Genomic DNA, 20,649 nt, shown 5'->3' with positions numbered 1-20,649 from the left:
ACGTTGTTTCCATTTGAGACGGTTATAGTGTGTTCAGAAATAAATCATTACCATCTTGCGTATACATATTCTCATTCTATTTTACGTCAAAACATTACTGCATGGAACATGCAATAGTGTTTTGTAACGTGTGGAATATTACGTTTTTGAAATGGGGTTTTCACATATACATCGGTGGAGACCAAGGAGATGCTAATGGTGCCTCACCATTTCTAATTTTGCGATTTTTTTTTATTTTGTAAGAGCATTATGGCATTGAACATTTCATCTTAAGCATCATTTGTGACAACAGGGTCCGTTTAGGGGACGAGTTTTATTATAGTCCCCCTTGCAATTCAAACTTGTTTAATATTACTGTTTTTAACATTTCCTTTTTTTTATCTAAAGGCAAAAAAACAATCTTGGATTTTACGGGTCAACTTTTGATATTAATAGTTTTGATCAATGGCCGGATATGCAGTCAACCGAGCGGAAATAGTGATCTTAATTTTAATTTGAACATAAAAACGTTAGCCCATTTGATTGGGCATTAGCTGTAATGCACAAAAGGAGTCGTATGTGTAAAATATGAAATATTTGTATTGTAGCATGTGACCCTGGTTTCTTTGGACAAAACTGCAATATGTCATGTTCTGGTCATTGTAACAATGATGAATGCCAACAGAACAACGGAACGTGCATAGGTAAAGTTGACATATCATTTAAGTACATAACATTTTGTCAAAGTTGTTTTGTAACGTGTGGAATATTACGTTTTTGAAATGGGGTTTTCACATATACATCGGTGGAGGCCAAGGAGATGCTAATGGTGCCTCACCATTTCTAATTTTGCGATTTTTTTTTTATTTTGTAAGAGCATTATGGCATTGAACATTTCATCTTAAGCATCATTTGTGACAACAGGGTCCGTTTAGGGGACGAGTTTTATTATAGTCCCCCTTGCAATTCAAACTTGTTTAATATTACTGTTTTTAACATTTCCTTTTTTATCTAAAGGCAAAATAACAATCTTTGATTTTACGGGTCAACTTTTGATATTAATAGTTTTGATCAATGGCCGGATATGCAGTCAACCGAGCGGAAATAGTGATCTTAATTTTAATTTGAACATAAAAACGTCAGCCCATTTGATTGGGCATTAGCTGTAATGCACAAAAGGAGTCGTATGTGTAAAATATGAAATATTTGTATTGTAGCATGTGACCCTGGTTTCTTTGGACAAAACTGCAATATGTCATGTTCTGGTCATTGTAACAATGATGAATGCCAACAGAACAACGGAACGTGCATAGGTACAGTTGACATATCATTTAAGTACATAACATTTTGTCAAAGTAGCCATGGCTGAGCTATTCCTAATTTACTGATATGTTATTTTGGAACATGCATCAAACAAATGGTTTAATGTTTAAGGTTCAAACTACGTACTATGATTGTAAAAAAAAGACAATGAATCATTTACATTTTGATTCATTCTGCCATGTAGACATGAAGTTTGGCATCGTCAATCATAATCAAAATATTACATCTGAAGAGTATTTATCGTTTAACATTTTATGTTAACTTCAAAAGACAATTTCTAAAAAACACAAAAATCTTATGATTTCATTACTTATCATTTTTTTCAATATCTGTATGCAATGACACTACTTTTGTTTGTACTATTAGCTTGTACGAGTGGATATTTTGGACTTAACTGTGAAGAGAAATGTGGACAGTGCAGTGCTGTATCATGCAGAAGGTCTGACGGGCTATGCTTATGTATGAATTCGAATTATTCATGCTTGACTAGACTTATAAATGTGCTTGAAGATAGATACGATACAATTGTATTTTTTTCTGAAGAGAGATACTTGTAAAATCTTATTTGTGTTATATTCAAGCCTGCGTTGAAATTATACCTCATCTGTGTTTTTTGGTAATGTAAAGTGAACGATGTATGCTTTAAGTCTCAGATGACTGCTGATGTTTTTATTTACTTACGCATGCAAATCTAAATATTATGGTGATACCTGCACCATAAACTGCCCTTCCAATTGTAAAGGTGGTACATGTAATCAACCAGTGTGTTATGTACAGGTATGTTGACAGGTCATGGTATAGACAACGATACACTAGTAAAATCGTACAATCATAGGTTTCCCCTGTTAGTAGTTTGAATCGTTAAATGGTCAGTTAAACCAAAACCGGATTTTATTCTCAAAAACCCGGCTCTACATTCTCTAGTGTAATGGTTATTGTTAGGTCAAGGCTTTGCTGCATTCAGCATACATTTTGAGTATGTATACGGATAGCCGCTGGGGACGTTTTCCTTTGAAAATAAGATAAAAACAAAGCCGAGGAAAACTCAGATGATTTCGGCTATTTTAGCAGAAGGTTCCTCAATCGTCAGGCATGTAATGGTAGTCATAAAGGTGTACAATCATAACGAAACGTAACACGAAAACCATCACCGACATCTCAATAGCGTTGTTAGTCCTTAAAACCAAGTGGTACAGCACATTCCCAGGAACTATTAATAAATGGGCTATGCACAGTACCTGTCAAAATGAACCAATCAAAACATAAAGCTGATATAACAGAACAAATACGTATTCGACCTTCACTCCTCAGTTTATTTATCGTCGATACATGAATGCATGCATCAGTATTTTGCAGCGTGGAAAATTACGTTTTAGAAACGTGGAATGCGTTTCGGTATCATAGAACCTAATATAACGTGAAGTTAGTTTGAGGCATAGTAAGTTTCTGATTTCGTTCGACTAAATATGTATTCTGGAACAAAATTATGGCTCGGTTTACCATAGACTTGATATAATACGTCAAAAGGACCCTTAATATATATATAATAAACACACTAATTCCATAAATCACACAACAAAATGACGCATTTTATTACATAGCCTGCAGCAACGCATACACAATTGCTTACTGAAAATATTATTTAAAGATAGATGCATCGAGACATTAAGATAATATCAACCAGCATATAGCTTTGTAAAATGTGTATCGATTATAACATCAACAACAAAACAACGCAAATGTGTACTAGAAGTTATGATTATTGGTGTTTTCAGATAAATTTGAAGTAGGAGGGTCTTAATGGTCATTTGGACATCTTTTTGCAGTAGTTCATGTAAATTAAATATCTGATTATATACGCAGCCTAGTTAAATCTGGTAAACGACCCATATGAACCAAACAGAATGGCATTAGATATTATTTTCTTGAAAAAAAGTACGCCTATTAAATTAAATTTACTGATTGATGTAACTACTTCGTTAATTCTTTATTAGTTTACTCGCGTCGTTTAGTTTCAAATGTACAACAAGAATACTAAAAAGTAAAATTCCAACAAATCACCTCCCTTGCATGTACATCATGCAGGAACATATCGTAGTTTGGTTAAAGGGATATGTGATTCGGACCTAAGCTCCATTGCAGAGACCTGATTACATATTTAAACCCGTAACCTGGGTCTGTACCATCGTTTGAAAAAAAGCCCGGGGCAATATTTGAAATCATTAAATCGACATTAAGCGCTAAGTATCATTTAGACGAAGCCAACATAATGTTGCCATGTGTAAAGGTCGTATTTGATATTGCTTGATTTTCAATCTTAGGATAGACAAATGTTTACAAGTTCAAGCTGACAATGTATTTGAAGACAATGAGCAAGTTTTCATATGAAAATCATAATTAATGTTGGAAAAATATTATATCCAAGTGCACATGATTGCTTGGTGTTGTTATCCTCGAAGTTGTCGAGGGTACCCATCACAATCTTTCATTTTTTTCATACATGCTATTGCTTCCCTGCTTTCGACGTCAAAAATAAAAAAAAACAATCTTAAACCTACCAATCAATGTAACATGTACAGTACCAGTTTTTCAGGATACTTTATGAATTCTGAGTAAACTTGTACTTGTAGTGTGTGTAGCAGGATTTTATGGAAGCCAATGTTTAAAGTCGTGTGGCAGTTGTCAAGGTGTAAGTTGTGACAAGGACACTGGAGACTGTACGACAGGGTGTACAGATGGATGGACTGGGAACGAATGCCACAACAAGGGTAATATTCATATGATATTCTTACAATAAATATATTTGTGACTTTGTCCTCTCCAAACGATTTCTAAAGTGTGATCTCTTCAGAATTAAATGATTTAAAAGATTTGATTTTAACCCAACATGTTGCATATAATATCAAAGAAACACCCCAATCCAAAAAAATGAAGAGGAGCGACAAGAAATTTAGATAATAACTTAGGAGAAATGTATGACATACACAGTAAACTTGCATCACTGTTTATGCTATAGTGGTAACTATAACGAATGAAGACGCCGCTGTCGGGATAGGCATCGGATCTGGAGTGGTTATACTGGCTCTGGTCATCGTGATAATTGTACTGGTCAAACGTCGGACGATGAAGCGCGGCGACACCACAGGTTCTTCTCATGTGGCAGATATATCATTGCCGAGAACTGCATTAGAGCTAAAACAAAAACAAGGTAAACATCTACTACATTTGTACATTCGCAAACGGATTATTTAACGTGTAAAGCGAATGATCGCAGCTTGAAGGTTTACAATGAAAAACTTTTTAAATTCTGAAAAGGAAACGCGATAGCTTGATTGGACATTGTTCCCATTTTTACACCAACTTCAAACAGTGTTAGCATATTTCAACATTACGGTATATTAGCTCATGTTAATAGCATAACAATGATCTTATCAGAAAGAAATTCAATTCATATGTTTGGTCCATTTCCAGATAATACCTACGACGAAATAGTAACTTACAACAAGGAACAAACCATTGCGCAGATTTCACAAAATGAGTCAAATTATGAACAGCTTGGACGCAGGGAGGTGGACATTCCACATATATACGAGACAACAGATGTTGACAAGAAAACAAAGGGAAATGCTTCTTGTAAACTGGACAGTTTCATCATTCAACGTAACCTTGTTATTGTAAAATAAATTACACACATTTGATTTTTGTTTTGATGAGTTCGTCTCTTAACTTAAATAATAATACGTAGGTGATGAACATTGATAGTGTTGTAGATTGTTTATGTTCAGTTGTAAATTCTTGTGTGAATTTTACGTTCTCACAATATCGGAATGTCAGTTGTGTGAACCCTAGCATGTATTGTTTATGCTGTCAGAGTTAAGGTTAGATATATTTTCATACTGACTTATAATTTTACGATCCCAGAAGATATTTTGAGGGATGCATGTTTTGGAGTATTAGTATAAATAGCTTTGAGCAAGTTTTCGAGCAGTGTTAGATAAACACACAGTTGACAGTTTGTTGACAAGTAATAAGGTTATGTGAAGCATACACAATGCATTGAATAAAATATAGCTTTATCTTAATGGGATCAAATAAATAGTTTGATCGAAGACAAAGGTGTATGTCTAGTTGTTTTGTCTGTTTTGGCAGTGTTAGACAAGAGTCGAAAGGCTTTTGACTATATTGAGTATATGCATTGATATAGACAGTGAGTAATGTGTTGAACGATATTATTATCTATTGGCTTTTTAATAGAGATTTATTTGCATTGAATGATACAATAAGAATGTTTTTTGCTAGTTTCATTATATTTTTTCGAGTGTATTTGCAATTTAACTCGAATTTAAGAATAATTGAAACACAATATACATATATTTATTCAATCCTACATGTTTATTTAGATATATTTGTCCCTTGCTGTGCACTATTGTGACAATGTGATTTAATGCGATTTAGAAAAACATTCGTCACAAAAGATTACGTTCATTTTTAATATCTTATTAATTTGCAAGGTATGTTTTTTTTTTCTGACATCTCTTTTTATGTAACATATGTATACATACTTTGTAGATGTCTTGGTTCACTCGAAATCCTCGTGTAAAATAAGAATAGCATAGCTTAATTGATAGGAGTGCTTTGTTTCAATTGCACAAGGTGACGTAATTTTCATCTCTCGAATATTATTTATATTAATGTTAATATGTGATCGTCATCTATCGCTTAAGACGACGAATGTTTATTGTCCCCTTCATTAATTAATCCTTTTTTCGGTGTCTAATGATCACAGGATATTGGGGAAACTCAGAAAACATCTGATATCTCTTAATGCATGACATGGCATGCGGTGTTTTGAAGTTTTCAAAGTCAGAACCAGGTTTATCAGCAAAACTGATAAACAAGTCTTCGATGTTCATATTTCAAAATCCAATAAGAGATTTTGATGGCGACCATAAACTTTGCAAGCAGTCTTTATCACGCTGCATCTTTCAAACTGTATTATACATTTGCCCATCGGTGTCCATGAGGGCACATTAAACAGACTAGTCGATGAATGGACATCAGGAAACATGTGCTACATGGACACCACAGCTGGCTAAACGTCCATGTCTGCGATACAGTACGACCGGTATCTGACCATCTTCACTGACCGTAGCAAAATCATGGTATTCGAATGACGTTGTGCTGGAACTGTGTGAGGTACAGGTTTATGATGAGTTTACTCATATCTATCACATAACTGAACTATGAATGTCATTAACATAGCATCGCATATATTAATTAATTTACAGTTTTAACTGATGATTTTATTACAACTTTTCAAATCAATGTTTTATGGAATTACTATTTAATATGTTGATATTATTTTGCGAAACTAAATATTTGTGAAAAGATAGAGTAAAACATCCTTGTGTATCAATGCTAGTAATCCTGTTGACGCTACTAGATTATCGTTATGAGTTACGTGGCCCCAAGTTAAAATTCCATGTTTACAGTATTTACCACTAAACAACTGTTGCTCTTGTTCATAAAGAAGATGGAAAACAGATGTATAAGTTTCCTGTAAACCAATCAACTATTAAAGTGTCTACATTTTGTCCGCCTTCATAACCAAGCATTAAAAGGAAACTGTCTACGCTAATTGTGCCTAAACACGATTTATTTAAGTAAGCCTGTGAAAGTGACGAGAGCGATGTTAAGATGCAATTGCATGATAGAGGAATGAGTTATGTGTTCGTTATATTGTTGTACTCCAGTACCTGGATGTCCCTTAAGAGGAAAATCTTTTGTTTTATTAATACTTTAAATAATAAATAAATTCGACACAGACACTATTTCATTTTGTACACAATTCGTACTTGTACCTTACAGACGACTACTCATCCGGATTTTCATTCTTATTCTGTAAATGGCAATTAAACTGCAGGTGCATTAGCTATGCTGAATGCTAGTGCAAAGGTAACAATGTTGCGTTTGTGAGGGGGAAAAATATATAGATAACAAAAACATCTCTTCATCAAATACATGTTTTGGTACGAGTTCACTCGAAACAATTGCAAAGTTACACAATAAAACATACAGAATACTTTTTGATCTACAAATATTTCGTTATATTTGTTTATTGCATCAAATAAAACCATTTAAAAAATGTGTTTGATTTAGTTTTGCTTAATTTGTTTTGCATATCGAAGTATAACAAGGTTCGGCAGAACCTCGAACTCCACTGCTGTGCATTAGAATCCCTTCACAACTCATTTTTCGTAGATACATATACGAGACAATAGAGTATTCAACTAAAACGTCACGACTACTGCAGGTGTAGTTATAGATATTCAACATCAATGAGTGCATACTTTTCCATATATACATGTTCAGCTCAAAACGTCATCATATTTCAGACTATACTGGTGAATTATTCGGACCAGTCTGTACAACTGTAGTTGTAATACATCCACCAAAAATGTGGGACATAGTGTTCGTAAGTAGTGATAATTATCAACTTCAGAAAGCCACGTTGATGCTTGTAAGGTTGAATTGTTTCGAATTTACTTGGTTGGAAGTTCAAACTTTACAATATAATGATTACCGAACAATGCCGTTCCAGCAGTGAACACTGATGTGATGAGGGATTGACAATTTTACACTAAGGATACAATATGTGCCCTTTTAAAAAAAGATTAACAATCATATAATGCTAAAGTGATTACTATAGATAAGAAATCTTCCTCAGATTGTAACAGAGTTAAAGTGTTACTTGTCAATAGCTAATGAATCAATAAGTAAACGTAACGAAATTAATTGTTTAGCCCGACACTCGACACTACAAGTTATCAGTCTGTTTTCGAAATAATAAATATAATGTAATAGGACATCAGTGGGGAGACACAGACACATGTCCGTCATAAACCATTCAACAACTTGTTTAAAAGTTAACTGCAAATGGACCAGTTAAAGCATGGAAGATACTATGTACATTAACAGCAGTACTCAGTTTAAAAGACAATACCTACAGTGTAGGGAACAAATGACATTAAATTAATCTATACACGAGATCCCCGTGGTAGAATAATGCATATAAGTATGTTTTAATAGTGAATGATATACAATACCTACAGTGTAGAGAACAAATGACATTCAATTAATCTTTACACGAGCTTCCCGCGGTAGAATAATGCATATAAGTATGTTTTAATAGTGAATGATAATAACCACCCCCTCTTAGTTCGATGCCATCCGTTAAGCTAACAAGCATTAAGCTTATCCAACGTTCCCTAAGGTGGATATACTGCTTTCAGTACACCGGTATCACTGCTGCCAGTGCCTTATGGCCACGCAAGTCACTGTTTGTGCCTGTGCCACCCCGTTTATACCAAAACCTCCTGGCCCTATGTAACGTTTTACTCTAACCCTCACCCTAAGTTGCTTTACTTCAAAATAAAAAAGTAGAACATGGGGCACATAGATGTGTAATATAAACTATTTGAAGTACTGTGTTTGGTTGGAAGTATCGTTACCGTATTCAACCTGTTCTCATAAACATATCTGCAAAAGTGAAGAGTGCCTAACTTAGTCTAATCACTTGCATCTTTTAATCTATTTGTCAACCATTTCACTGTCACAATTGCCATATGTCTTCTATTTAGTATATTTTTCATACTTTTGATCAGTTTTTTGTTCGTGGTCAAGCGTTTGTCATTCAGTCAATCTGTATGTCAGGGAGTATATGAACATCGTAACCGCTATTTCACAGAAACGACATGATGAAAATGTTACCCTGGTAAACAACACTTACTGCTTACTTTATCTTTCGCTCATTCGCGATATAGTCAGACTAGTAAACCGGAGGTTACAGGTTCGACCTCTAGATTAGAGACATTAGAAAACGACCTCTTTTATATAGATATGAATGATCCCTTTGGCTAAAAGTCGTTAATTGTTTAATATGAGATGGGTTGGAAAAGTATAAAGGCCACCTGGAAGCCATGAAGGATTTTGCACGTCAAATGTATTTTTTACTGCTATTTTAAAAAGAACTAGAAACATAGAAGGATCATGAGGAAAGCCTGTATGATTCCCGTTGTCCCAAGTTGTGACTGGCCTAAATAAAGATGACACGGTGAAACGAAATGGCTACAAGACCATACTTTGTTTGGTTAGGATTTTGAATGTAAAAGGTTTGTACAAAAAATTCTGCTGGGATCATGTAGTACAAAATTTTGCCTGTTTTGGTTTGAGATGGATCATAATTCACAAAATGCCGTCATAATCATGCATTTTGCATGTTAAGTTTGTTTTTTGAACTCTTAAACATATATCCCAAGAAACCCTGCTGCAATTAAGTTGAGGCCAAGAAAGCTTAATCACTGCCTACATGTAGAGTTTGTTACTGCTATTTTTAGGCATTTTAAAAGATATTGTGCAACTTTGAATTTTTAATTTACTTAATTTCCTTTTTGGTACAAATGTGTTGACAACTTAAATATCATACTCTCCTTCATTTATGCTTAAATTATCACTTCCTCTATTTCTCCATACTCTGAGTCACTGGGCAACATATGATCAGCTAACATTTACAAAGCTGTTCAACTCCTTACAAAACTGATAAATAATTGATTATTATTTTTTTTGTCACAATACATAATTATATTGAATGACATGCAGACAATATCTAAGAGATGATTAAAATTTCATTTGTTGTCACAGATATGACCTCTGTACTACAGGGTGCATATGTTATATTTAAGCATTGAACTATTTTTGTATGGTATTTATGATCTATTTAAATGACACAGCTTTGCAAGCAAACAACATAATGCGCGCTCTTAATCGATCTGTGTCATTCAAATAAATCACAAATACCATACAAAAGCCGTTCAATAATTATATTTATGTTTTCTCTGGCTTTTATGTTCTTTTTTACCGAGATGTCGCGTGCTGATTGGCAAACAAATTAGTACTTTGAAATTTAAACAAACACTTCATTTTTATACCAAATTCAGTATCAATACAATTATGATATGTCTTTAGAGTTATTTTAGTTTATCAATTGAACTCTGAGCTTAAAATTAGATTTGAAATTGTTTCGATTTTCCCCTGAACAAATTTCGCGCATGGATAAATACAGTGAACACCGTGAATCCGATCTTGCCCTCCACGAGGGAGTTATTTTTGGAAGTTAATTCGAACTTTTCTCTTTGCTCATTTTGTGAATTATCCAGGCGTGAATTTATTTGTTGATTGTATGGGAGACTGACTACAGTCGGTAGATTCTATAACTGCCTCGTTATTTGACATGTCGTCAGAAACTGAGGAAACAGTGGCTGCGAGACGCGTTAAACTTATAACGTTCTTTTGCACATAAATTTGTAATTTCATTGTCAAGTCTCACAATGCCCAGCGATATCTTAACAGCCGTTACATTTCTTTACATTGGATATTGTTATTCCGGTCAGTGTTGTTTTAATACGCTAAGCATTGATTTGATCATTCAAATCAAGTACGATTACACCTGTTAAACTTGCACATTTTACAACAAAAGACAACATATTTACTGGTCACAAATGGTTATAGGTCAATCTAATTGCACGTATGGTAATAGGAATATCCATATGAAATATTTTACATTAATATAACCAATTGTCAATGTATCTCCCCTATGTAGAGCTTTTAAATACCCGTGACAGCAAACTGATAACCGTGCTTATCAGCTACACCCTGTGCACTGCTGTATGTGTCACATACGCATACATTTAAGCCAGACCTGTCCAGAGATTTAACTGAACTTGTAACGGAAGTTACCAGGATAGGCGCATGCACGTAGTCGCTTTTCACAATAGGCAAACAATATCAACTTTTTTAACAGACAGATATGTTATGTGTTAAGAGCTCATGCCTCATGCCATTACAACGCTTTATACAGAACAAAATCGAAAAAGATATATTGCCAGTACAAAACTGAACATATATTGTATATGACTAGGAATGGTACAAAGTGAAATACCTTACACACATATCCCTTTATAACATTACCTTTTTTTAGTTACGTGTAAGACATACACATTTATTAAGGCACTGGACAGCATATGAACATTTGTTATGCTAGAACCCCTTATAAAATTCATAAAAAAAAATGATCGTTTTTTATGTTCGAATACATAAACATATCTATTGTCGGAGCAAATTTATACCAAAGGTAAAATTACAGATCACCTAAGGTTATTTGTCAAGATATTATTATTATCAAGGACAGTATAAAATCCATTTCACTAGCACATATTGTTTTAAAGTAAGCAATAGGTCGATTTGATGATAACTACCAATCAGCAGTTCATTTCATTTGCAGATCTTATAGACCAAAATAAGCCAATGGTCAATATTTGGGTCAGCAAACGTCAAAGGTCATTTGGATAGTTCAAAGCAAATAAGATGATTCCTGTTAAACTTGCAGATTTTACAACAAAGGTCAAATTGTATTGGTCACAAAGGTCATAGTTCAGTCTAATAACATGTATAGTAATAGGAATATCAATATGAAATACTTTTCATTAATTAAACCAGTAGTCAATATATAATTCCCTTAACTAGAGCTTTAAAATATCCTGTGATATTACACTGGTGACCGTTCTTATCAGTTACACCTAAAGCACTGGTGTACGTGTTAAATACGCATACATTTAAGCCTGACCTTTTCAGGGATTTAACTGAACTTTTAACTGAAGTTACCAGGGTTAGCTCATGCGCGTAGTCTCTTTTCACAATAGACAAAACGATTAAATTTCTTATCTGACAGATACTTTATCTGCGTAGGGGTACAAATGCGTTATACAGAACAATACAGCGACAGAAGTATTAGCTGTATTAAATTAAGAATGGAATGTACATGTGTTACACACATATCTCGTTACAACATCACCTTTTTTGGCTAATAAATGAAGATCAATTCCAATGAGGACACAGCGCGGTGTAGTTAGCTCAATTACCTGCGGTCACGTCTGGAGAGCACATGACAATAATATCCCCACCGACATGTGATTACGGACGTCACGCTATATATACATGTATCAAATGTGCAACACTCGGCTGTTTAGGCGATATGTGCTATACATGTTAATTGGTTTTATTGTCGTCCAGTTTATATGTTATACTAAATAAGCTCCAATAAAAAGAAAGAAAGACATGTACCATTTATATGTATTTCTTTCAAAGGAATAATCTTCATACAAATATGAACACTATTTGTTTTTATCAAAAAATCAGTTATGACGAACGTATGTATTGAATTACCACAACAATATGATAAACATATTTCACTACTACAGTAGGACCCCCTATCTTCCATAGGATTAAGAGTTACGTATGCGCCATAATCTAAGTGGTTAACATAAAAATATGAATGGTTTTTCGTTATGTCGATATAGTATCACATTTTCTAAGATAACTGTGACTATACATTCATCACGTAGGTAAGTAACCCGGCTTTTAATCCTGTTATGATAGGCGTGATATCGACTAGCTACCTGTCGATGTGTTATATAAAAAAAAAGATTAGTTAACAATTATTTTCCCGAGAGTAATTATCATGCGATGTACTTATCCTAAGCAGGAATGTTCATCAATATGCCTCGTTTTGGTTTTCGTATGTCGGTTACATAGCGAGGATAGGGAACACTCAGATACATGTAGGTGATTGCTGTATAGGGGTCAACCGGATCAAGACAGGTTTACCGACACATTTTTCTGTCTGAAAATATGATATACTTCAGTTTAAATTTAAATAATTATCAAAATGTACCTCATGCTTACGACATCTAAAGGCTTTGCCAGTAGAAAAAAAAATGTCAAAGAAAGTGTATTCATGTGCACAGGCAACAGAACAAGATAACAAATACTGACAAAAAACAACCATGTCGAATGGCAATGCAATTTGATAGATTAGTAAATAATACTATCTACTTCCTTATTGGATAGCTGTGCGCTTTCTATATAGCATACACAAGGCACCCGTCTTATACGATACGCAGTATATGTAGAATGGAGGTGTATACTATCTGGTTGCTGGAAGTTTTGTGTCTCTTATCAACTTCGACGATTGTCAACACATCAGGTAGGATTGGATGTTCACTTTCTGTGTATTCGTCATTCTAATGTAAAACTATACGTCACATTGATTTAGATCTACATCTCATAGCATACGGTGTAGGTGATTTACCATGGACATACTGCTGATACACCATGTAGGGGTAAATATACAGCCTGTACCTTAGATTCATTTTTCAAACTTCCGCGTTGCACAGTTTATGTGACAAAGTATCAAACGATATGCAATTATTTCAAGATACGTACATATAGAAACAACACATTAACAATATACTGGTTCTGTTTCAAATATTGCCTTTCAATTGTGCTTTGTGGCTACTGGTCTTTCTATTGTATTAACATTGGTAGGGCGATTGATATGATTTACAACACTGTTCGCATGCCCTTGATAAACACCGTATGTATACTTTATATCTTAGTAGTATGCCAGTATATCTAATTGTGTTAAACGTAACGTATGTGTTTGTGTTTTAACGTGTGTAATCTGGCGACCTCATAATGTCTACTTGTTGGATTTACTTCCTTGTCCCATATGTCTCGTGAGTAATAACGACAGTATGAACCAATATGGACACTGGATCCGGATAAACAAATGTCGGTAGGATGTGTATTACTTAACTATATATATAAGCAAAGAAGAAATAACAGCTGTGCAGACAAAAACATTTTTCAATTATTCAGGGTGATCCGCACTTGTTTGAAGACAGAGTATGAACATTTACACATCACAAAAAAACACAGATCAACAGTTACTTTGAGAGAGAATATATAAACAAAAGCTCAGTAGTTACTTAGAAGAGAGCTTTTGTTAAATTACATACATGTAATATCTCTTCGGTAAGCTTGAAACAAAAAGCTAATTATTGTACAAAATTTATCTTGAATGGACATTTTCGGTACAAATTCAATTAAGTTCTATTTTTTTTTCTCTCGCAGTATTCTTCACCCCGTAATACACGAACAACTTCGGTTATACACTTTTTCACATTATTTATTATATTTTTTCTCTATTTATTTACTTGATCTCACGTCTTTAAGATTATTATTTAACCACTGTCTGATTACGGTTACAAGCATATTTTATTACTGGGTTTTTTTTTTCGCTTATATTTTTTTTAAAATGATATTAATAAGTAGCATGGGCATTTGATCATGAATTTTAAAACGGAGAAGAAATCCGGAACATCAAGTATGACATTACATCAAAAGGTTATCAACCGGTCAAATAAAACTATCACAGTTCTGGTTATTGATTCTAATTATTTTATTGGCACATTTGTACATGTTTTATCTATATTTATATCAATTTTCCATTAAATCGGCTCATCATTTGTATCTGTTATTATTTTATTTTACAATCAACACATTCATACATTGCTGACCCTGTAATGCTGAGAATAGTGACAATGAGCAGTGCTTTAGATCAGTAATATATACAATAATGTGTATTTTGTTACAGTTAACACCAGTCGTAATCCAAGTGTCAAGCACACCACTCAAAGTTCAAACTACAAAGATGCATACGCTGGTAAGGCAGTAGATGGCTGTACAACACAAACATTCAGCAACAGTTGTTGTTCACATACACAGGGAGGTCAAAACGAAGCGTGGTGGCAAGTCAATCTAGAGGGACTAATCGTTTTGGAATACGTCAAAATATACTACAGAAGTGAGTAATTAAAATAACAATAACATAACCGTTCTGGTGAATTTTAGGTGAAAATTATGATTTGTATTTCAGTAACTTAGGACGGTACTGTGGAATCTTAATGCATATCGTTCAAGGCGACCAATATATCCCCATTTTTGCTTAAAGTTATTTTCTTCCGGTGGTTTCTGCTACTAATTACATAAATAACGCATTTCTGGTGGTGCCCCATATATATCTATCCGTGTTTATGTAAAACACTGTCTATAATGAGGTCGGTAAACCCGGAGTTAAACGAAATGCGTTTAAATATTCACAATCATACTAGATGTTTATATAATTAAGTATACGGGGCCAGATGATTTTAGATATGAATATTGCATAAAAAACCCAAATGGTTGAAAGGTCTGCTAGGTCTTCACCGATAATGGTACAAACGAAACGGTTGACGTCATACGACATAACAATACAGAAAGTCCAATACATTGTACATACAATTAAGTATAACGTTTACAATAAATATATCAATAGATGAGTTGTAAGGCTGTCTAGGTTGTTTGTAATGCTGTCCATCCGTTCGAAATTCTGACTAATAATTTTTCGGTCCAACAGGTTGTAACTCCACACCAAAGGTATGCTTAACACTTTTGTATATAGACCTTGAATGAGTTTGTGTTTATTACCGACGGACTGTTGTGTATGCGTGTACGACTGGTATTGAAATCCTCAAGTGCTCTGACTCCGCTGTGTTTTTTTTTTTGTATATTTAAACACACGACACCGGTCGATACATGTGTATGCTCTTCTGTCCGTGTACCTATGGATAGAAGATGTGACAAAGTCAATCCATCTTAGGACATTTTGATTAAGGAATGTTATTGATAATAATAACCAACAGTGATTCCTCCCTTTACATATGCTTTGATGTGATATAGCAGCTTGATGGAACCTTACAGAAATATTACCGATAGAAAGTTAAATATATTGTTTTGTATTTAGATAAATAGACCAAGTTTATAACTTAGTCTTAAGAATACAGAAAAAAACATATCTGAAATTTATTTTTGTATTTCTGGGAATTGTTCTATAACTCTACATTAATTAACATGATGGGCCAAGGAACAATATTATTTCAATGAATGTTTACTAAATGTAAACAACACTCTAACATTTCGGTTTCATTGACTGAAACCTACTTTTTTCTAGATTTGCTTTGCATAACATTTGCATTGATTCCATAGATGATGCTTTCCTTTAGGATAGACGTCTTACACACACTAGTTATTAGGGCTTTTCGCCAAATGGTGGAGATGCCTATCATTTTTGATGTTTCTGATTTTCTTCTTATTATTATTACAACATCAGTTTTTGGCCACCTATTCTTTTGTTGTTGGTAGCAGGTTTAAGATGTGTTTAAACACCTTTAGATGTGTTGTATATCATTGTCAGAAGGTGTGAACTACATTATTGAAGTAACATTTTAAATTGGTTCAGAATCCAATATGGCCGCCATGACTTCAAAACTATTGATTATGCAGTATTCCTGCATTTATATCATTTGTAGATAATGATCGGGGCCCATTGTGTTCTCATTACATGTGAATAGAATTTGTCACAATTTTTTCAACTTTTGAATTTTTCGGTTTGCAATAGGGTTTGGTAGAAATTATTGAAATACATTATCTTTCAAGATCACATTGGTCAAATGGTTAAAACAAATCATTTGTGTAATCTATACTATAACGAAAACGTTTTTAGGCATTTACAATATGTTTTGATACATATGTATGCTTTAGAGAACGCCAGTGCACACATTTCCCCGGGTAACATTTTGTGTGAAGGTCAAATTTCTGTTTTCGACAGGGGTCACACTTCTAATGTGCAAATTCAAGGTACAACATCTTTGAAAAACTTCACCTCAAATTCTAATAGGTTAGGGGGTTCGCTATAAAAGTTAAGAAAGAGGCCTAGGTAAGAATAGTTTGCAAGGATCATTCTGGAATTCAGGGTTTTAACATGAACTTAATAAATTACCTTTATTTACATTAAATATGACGATAACAGTTACTGCAGAAAAAAAACTTTTGTTGGTATTGCTTCATGTTAACTTAAAACAAAGCTATTATGGTTAACATTATCTTCTTCTTCAAAGAGAGTAGAGGCCGTAAAGATGTGAATAGGCTTGTGATCAGAGACCAAGTCAATCCTAATGACGTCAAATTCTTACTACAATGTAATAATTACTCCTTTTAAACTATCATTATTCGGCAATGTCAAAACAAGAACACGGTAGCATGGCATGAGAAAAACACCGACACGTGGCCAGTTATGTGGTCAGTTCCTGGCAACTGCCCCACGTAGGTCTCGAAAACGCGACCCAGTGGTGGAGGGGAAACAAATGAAAAATCCTTCATTCTTGAGGCTTCGCATCAGTCGGCTGTTACAGAACATGCAGTCGGTAACAACAAGCATTTCCCTTTTTTTCTAAATCACCGACCTGCAGCGATGTTAGAAAAACAATAAAAGTGTAAAACGTTTCACAGTAGATAGCACTTTACACTGCGCGGATTGTAATTTCCTGGCAAAAATGCTAAATAACCCTGCGTGAACTCAAAGCTGTAAAAAATATATAAGTAATAGCTATAGTGGAGAATCTTATTTATCAAATTTAGATGACAGTTATCAGCAAAAACAACGATTTGGTGGCTTTCAAGTATACCAGTCGAATACGTCGGAGTGGCGGAACGGTTACCTTTGCCATAAAGACACAACATCAACGGCGGCTGCGTTGTCATTGACTCTCAAGATCCCATGTACAGGTAGCGCCCAGTACCTGACGATATACAGCGACAGACGGTCACCAGGTCTAACGTGGTACTTTGGTAACGCTATTCTGGAGCTTTGTGAGGTAGAAGTGTACGGTACGTAACTGCCATATTTAACCTTAAAAATTGTGTTATTCTTGTGTGTATTTGACTGTTTTTGTGTTAACACAAATCGATAATATTGACCTTTGAAATGATTGAAAGAATATGGAACTTTCAGAACTCCTGTTCTAGGTCAAGATAAGCATTTATGAATATCACTATGTTATTTCGCGAGTTGGCGCATTAAAACATTATTTTGCAATGATTAAGTTAGTAATGTTCTTGTGCACCATTATAAGGTTGCAGTAGAGGTTACATAAGGAGGAATTTGAACAACCAAGGTATCTATCCAGCGATAGGGTAATTGGAATTGGTTAAATATGTTTTAGCATGTTTTTAATGTAAACATATGTGCTTATGACACAAACTCGTATGCTTATATATTTCAGGTTGTCCACTTGGGAAAAATGGTGATGGTAATTGTGATTCAGATTGTGATGTAGGGTGTGCCAATAGCCTGTGTGATCCAGTGACCGGACAATGTGCATGTAATTACATATATCTAACGATATTAATACTGGAAAAAAATGTATAACATGTAATTTGCCTGTGGAACAAGAGAAAAAAAATCAGTTTATCATTCATTTTTTTATTACCGATAACCATTGTGATAAACGTAATTTAAGTATCAGAAAAAGTGTAGATCGTCATCATAACCTGATTCAATCTGTGATTTTTTTTTGTTTTGCTTTGGCGTCGTATAGGCTTTTGTTACAGTAATAACATATGGATATGTCCTATAATGATAACATTATAGCATTTACATTATAACATTATATTATTTTCCCATTCGAGTGAATCAACATAATTATGACAAGCAGTCTTCAATTTACATTTCTACGTATAATATATATCCCCTATATAATTTTAAAATCTGTGTGGACAATGCAATAAATATATACATAGTGTACATGTTTCATTTAATTTTAAGACTGTGCTGATGGATACTTTCGGCCAGGATCTTTATGCATAGAATGCCCTTCAAACTGTTATGATAACGTATGCAATGTAGAATCCGGTGTTTGTTCCGGTAAGTGATTCGTTGTATTTCAGTTTAAGTCACCAGTCATATAAAATACATTATTTTTTACAATTGTGTTGATACACATTCTTGTCATCAGATATATTGCATTTGATGAGGGAACAGACACAATTTTAATTTTATAATGATACGACTTTTAAAGTATTTGTTGCAAATATATATTAATCAACTGAATGATATAATGTTATGATTACATTATTTTATTATAAATTGATAAGATTCGGTTCACAATACACAATTTATCTTGCTTAGTGTTAATTCGAAATATACATGTATCGAGCACCATTGAGTACAATCACCATATCAGCAACAATAAATAACCTAAAACTTAGATAAGGAAAATGCCGCTTCTTGTCATTTTTTTCGGATATTGACTTGTTCTTTGTGATTTTGCATGAAAGCGTGTACTCCCGGGTATTATGGCAGCCATTGTAATCAGACCTGTCTGTTCAACTGTAAAGACAACCGATGTATGCAAAGCAATGGAGAGTGTGAAGGTATGTATCAGTGTAAAATATGGAAAACGAATATAGAAATGTTTTATATAAGGATTAGTTAGAACATTATGTATTATTCATATATTGTAATTGTAATGTTAACATAGACAATTCAGATCACTTTTGCATAAAAATAAATCCACGTTACTGACAAATATCCTATTATAATTTGTTTATGACGTCTAATAAATGAAAATCAAAAGGACATGCAAATTATAATCATGGTGTAGAATGTGCAACCCTACAACAGATATAAAAAATATATAGCTCACAGCAATTGTCGTTTTCGTAGGTTTTCGGTACAATTAACCTAATCTCTGCGAATCAAGATCGGCAATCTGGAACGTGATACAATATGTAGAAAGAAAAATAGTATGACATAACAACACATGCCGGTGGTAGTACGCAAAAACACTTCACAGCACGTTTGTTAGATACTGTATCAGGTCCGATTATGATTTGGTGATGGTATATTACCCGATCATCAAACTGAAAATTAAATTATATCAAATTGAGGTAACATTGCGTTGAAAACAAGAGGATACATCATATATGTTTAGCATGCATACAATACATGGTTGTTCCATGTGATAGATTTTATTTGTATATTGATATGTTGGTGAAATGTCAAAATGAAACTAAATACAGTTATTTTTCATTTTGGAATGACCAGACTGTGAGGATGGATTCTTCGGATCGTCCTGTGATAACTGCTCTGTTGGTTGTACCAATCGTTCCTGTGACAAAATATCCGGAAATTGTAGTCGTAAGTATGTAACAAAAAGCACCAGATCTACTCACTAATGACTTATATTTCAATATATTTCATTATCTATTTTCCTGAGTTAACAATTGGTGCTTCAATTGTCAATAAACTTATATTGTCAGTATATATAATTTTTATTTTCGTATTCATCATTAGATTAAATTGCAAGCAACAGAAACGTTCAACTGTTTTAGAAGTATATATGATATATAACACTGGTGATGTTATTTCTTCAAATGTCAAAAATAAATTAAAGTCGAAACAGACATACTCACATGCCGTCTGTTATGTTTCTTTCACACCTTAGTAACGGATGACTTTCTAACTTCTAAAGATAACATTAACAACATGCTTATTAGTATTATACAAATATA

The 20,649-nt window shown here is 33.8% G+C and overlaps 2 protein-coding genes across 4 annotated transcripts in view; both read left to right on the top strand.

The window, feature by feature from the left end:
• Positions 1–3,915: 3,915 nt before the first annotated feature.
• LOC110447269 lies at positions 3,916–4,997 on the top strand (the record flags this gene model as incomplete). Its single annotated transcript, XM_021492845.1, has 3 exons — positions 3,916–4,070; positions 4,319–4,510; positions 4,774–4,997. Coding segments are annotated over 3 exons (559 nt in total), but the record flags the coding sequence as incomplete, so codon positions are not given.
• An 8,282-nt stretch (positions 4,998–13,279) lies between these two features.
• LOC110447268 (multiple epidermal growth factor-like domains protein 11) overlaps positions 13,280–20,649 on the top strand; it is a 17,222-nt gene continuing 9,852 nt past the window's right edge. For all 3 annotated transcript variants that reach the window (XM_021492844.1, XM_021492843.1, XM_021492842.1), the window contains exons 1-7: positions 13,280–13,402; positions 14,855–15,064; positions 17,716–17,964; positions 18,360–18,458; positions 18,902–19,000; positions 19,414–19,509; positions 20,183–20,275. In XM_021492844.1, the coding sequence (XP_021348519.1) occupies positions 13,330–13,402; positions 14,855–15,064; positions 17,716–17,964; positions 18,360–18,458; positions 18,902–19,000; positions 19,414–19,509; positions 20,183–20,275 (919 nt within the window). In that variant the 5' untranslated portion in view covers positions 13,280–13,329. The remainder of the gene's footprint in view (positions 13,403–14,854; positions 15,065–17,715; positions 17,965–18,359; positions 18,459–18,901; positions 19,001–19,413; positions 19,510–20,182; positions 20,276–20,649) is intronic.

The sequence above is a fragment of the Mizuhopecten yessoensis genome, unplaced genomic scaffold (genome assembly GCF_002113885.1).
Source record: "Mizuhopecten yessoensis strain PY_sf001 unplaced genomic scaffold, ASM211388v2 scaffold3257, whole genome shotgun sequence".
In the NCBI taxonomy this organism is placed as follows: Eukaryota; Metazoa; Mollusca; class Bivalvia; order Pectinida; family Pectinidae; genus Mizuhopecten; species Mizuhopecten yessoensis.
Note: the sequence above shows the minus strand (reverse complement) of the source record. Positions and strands in the feature narration are given on the sequence as shown.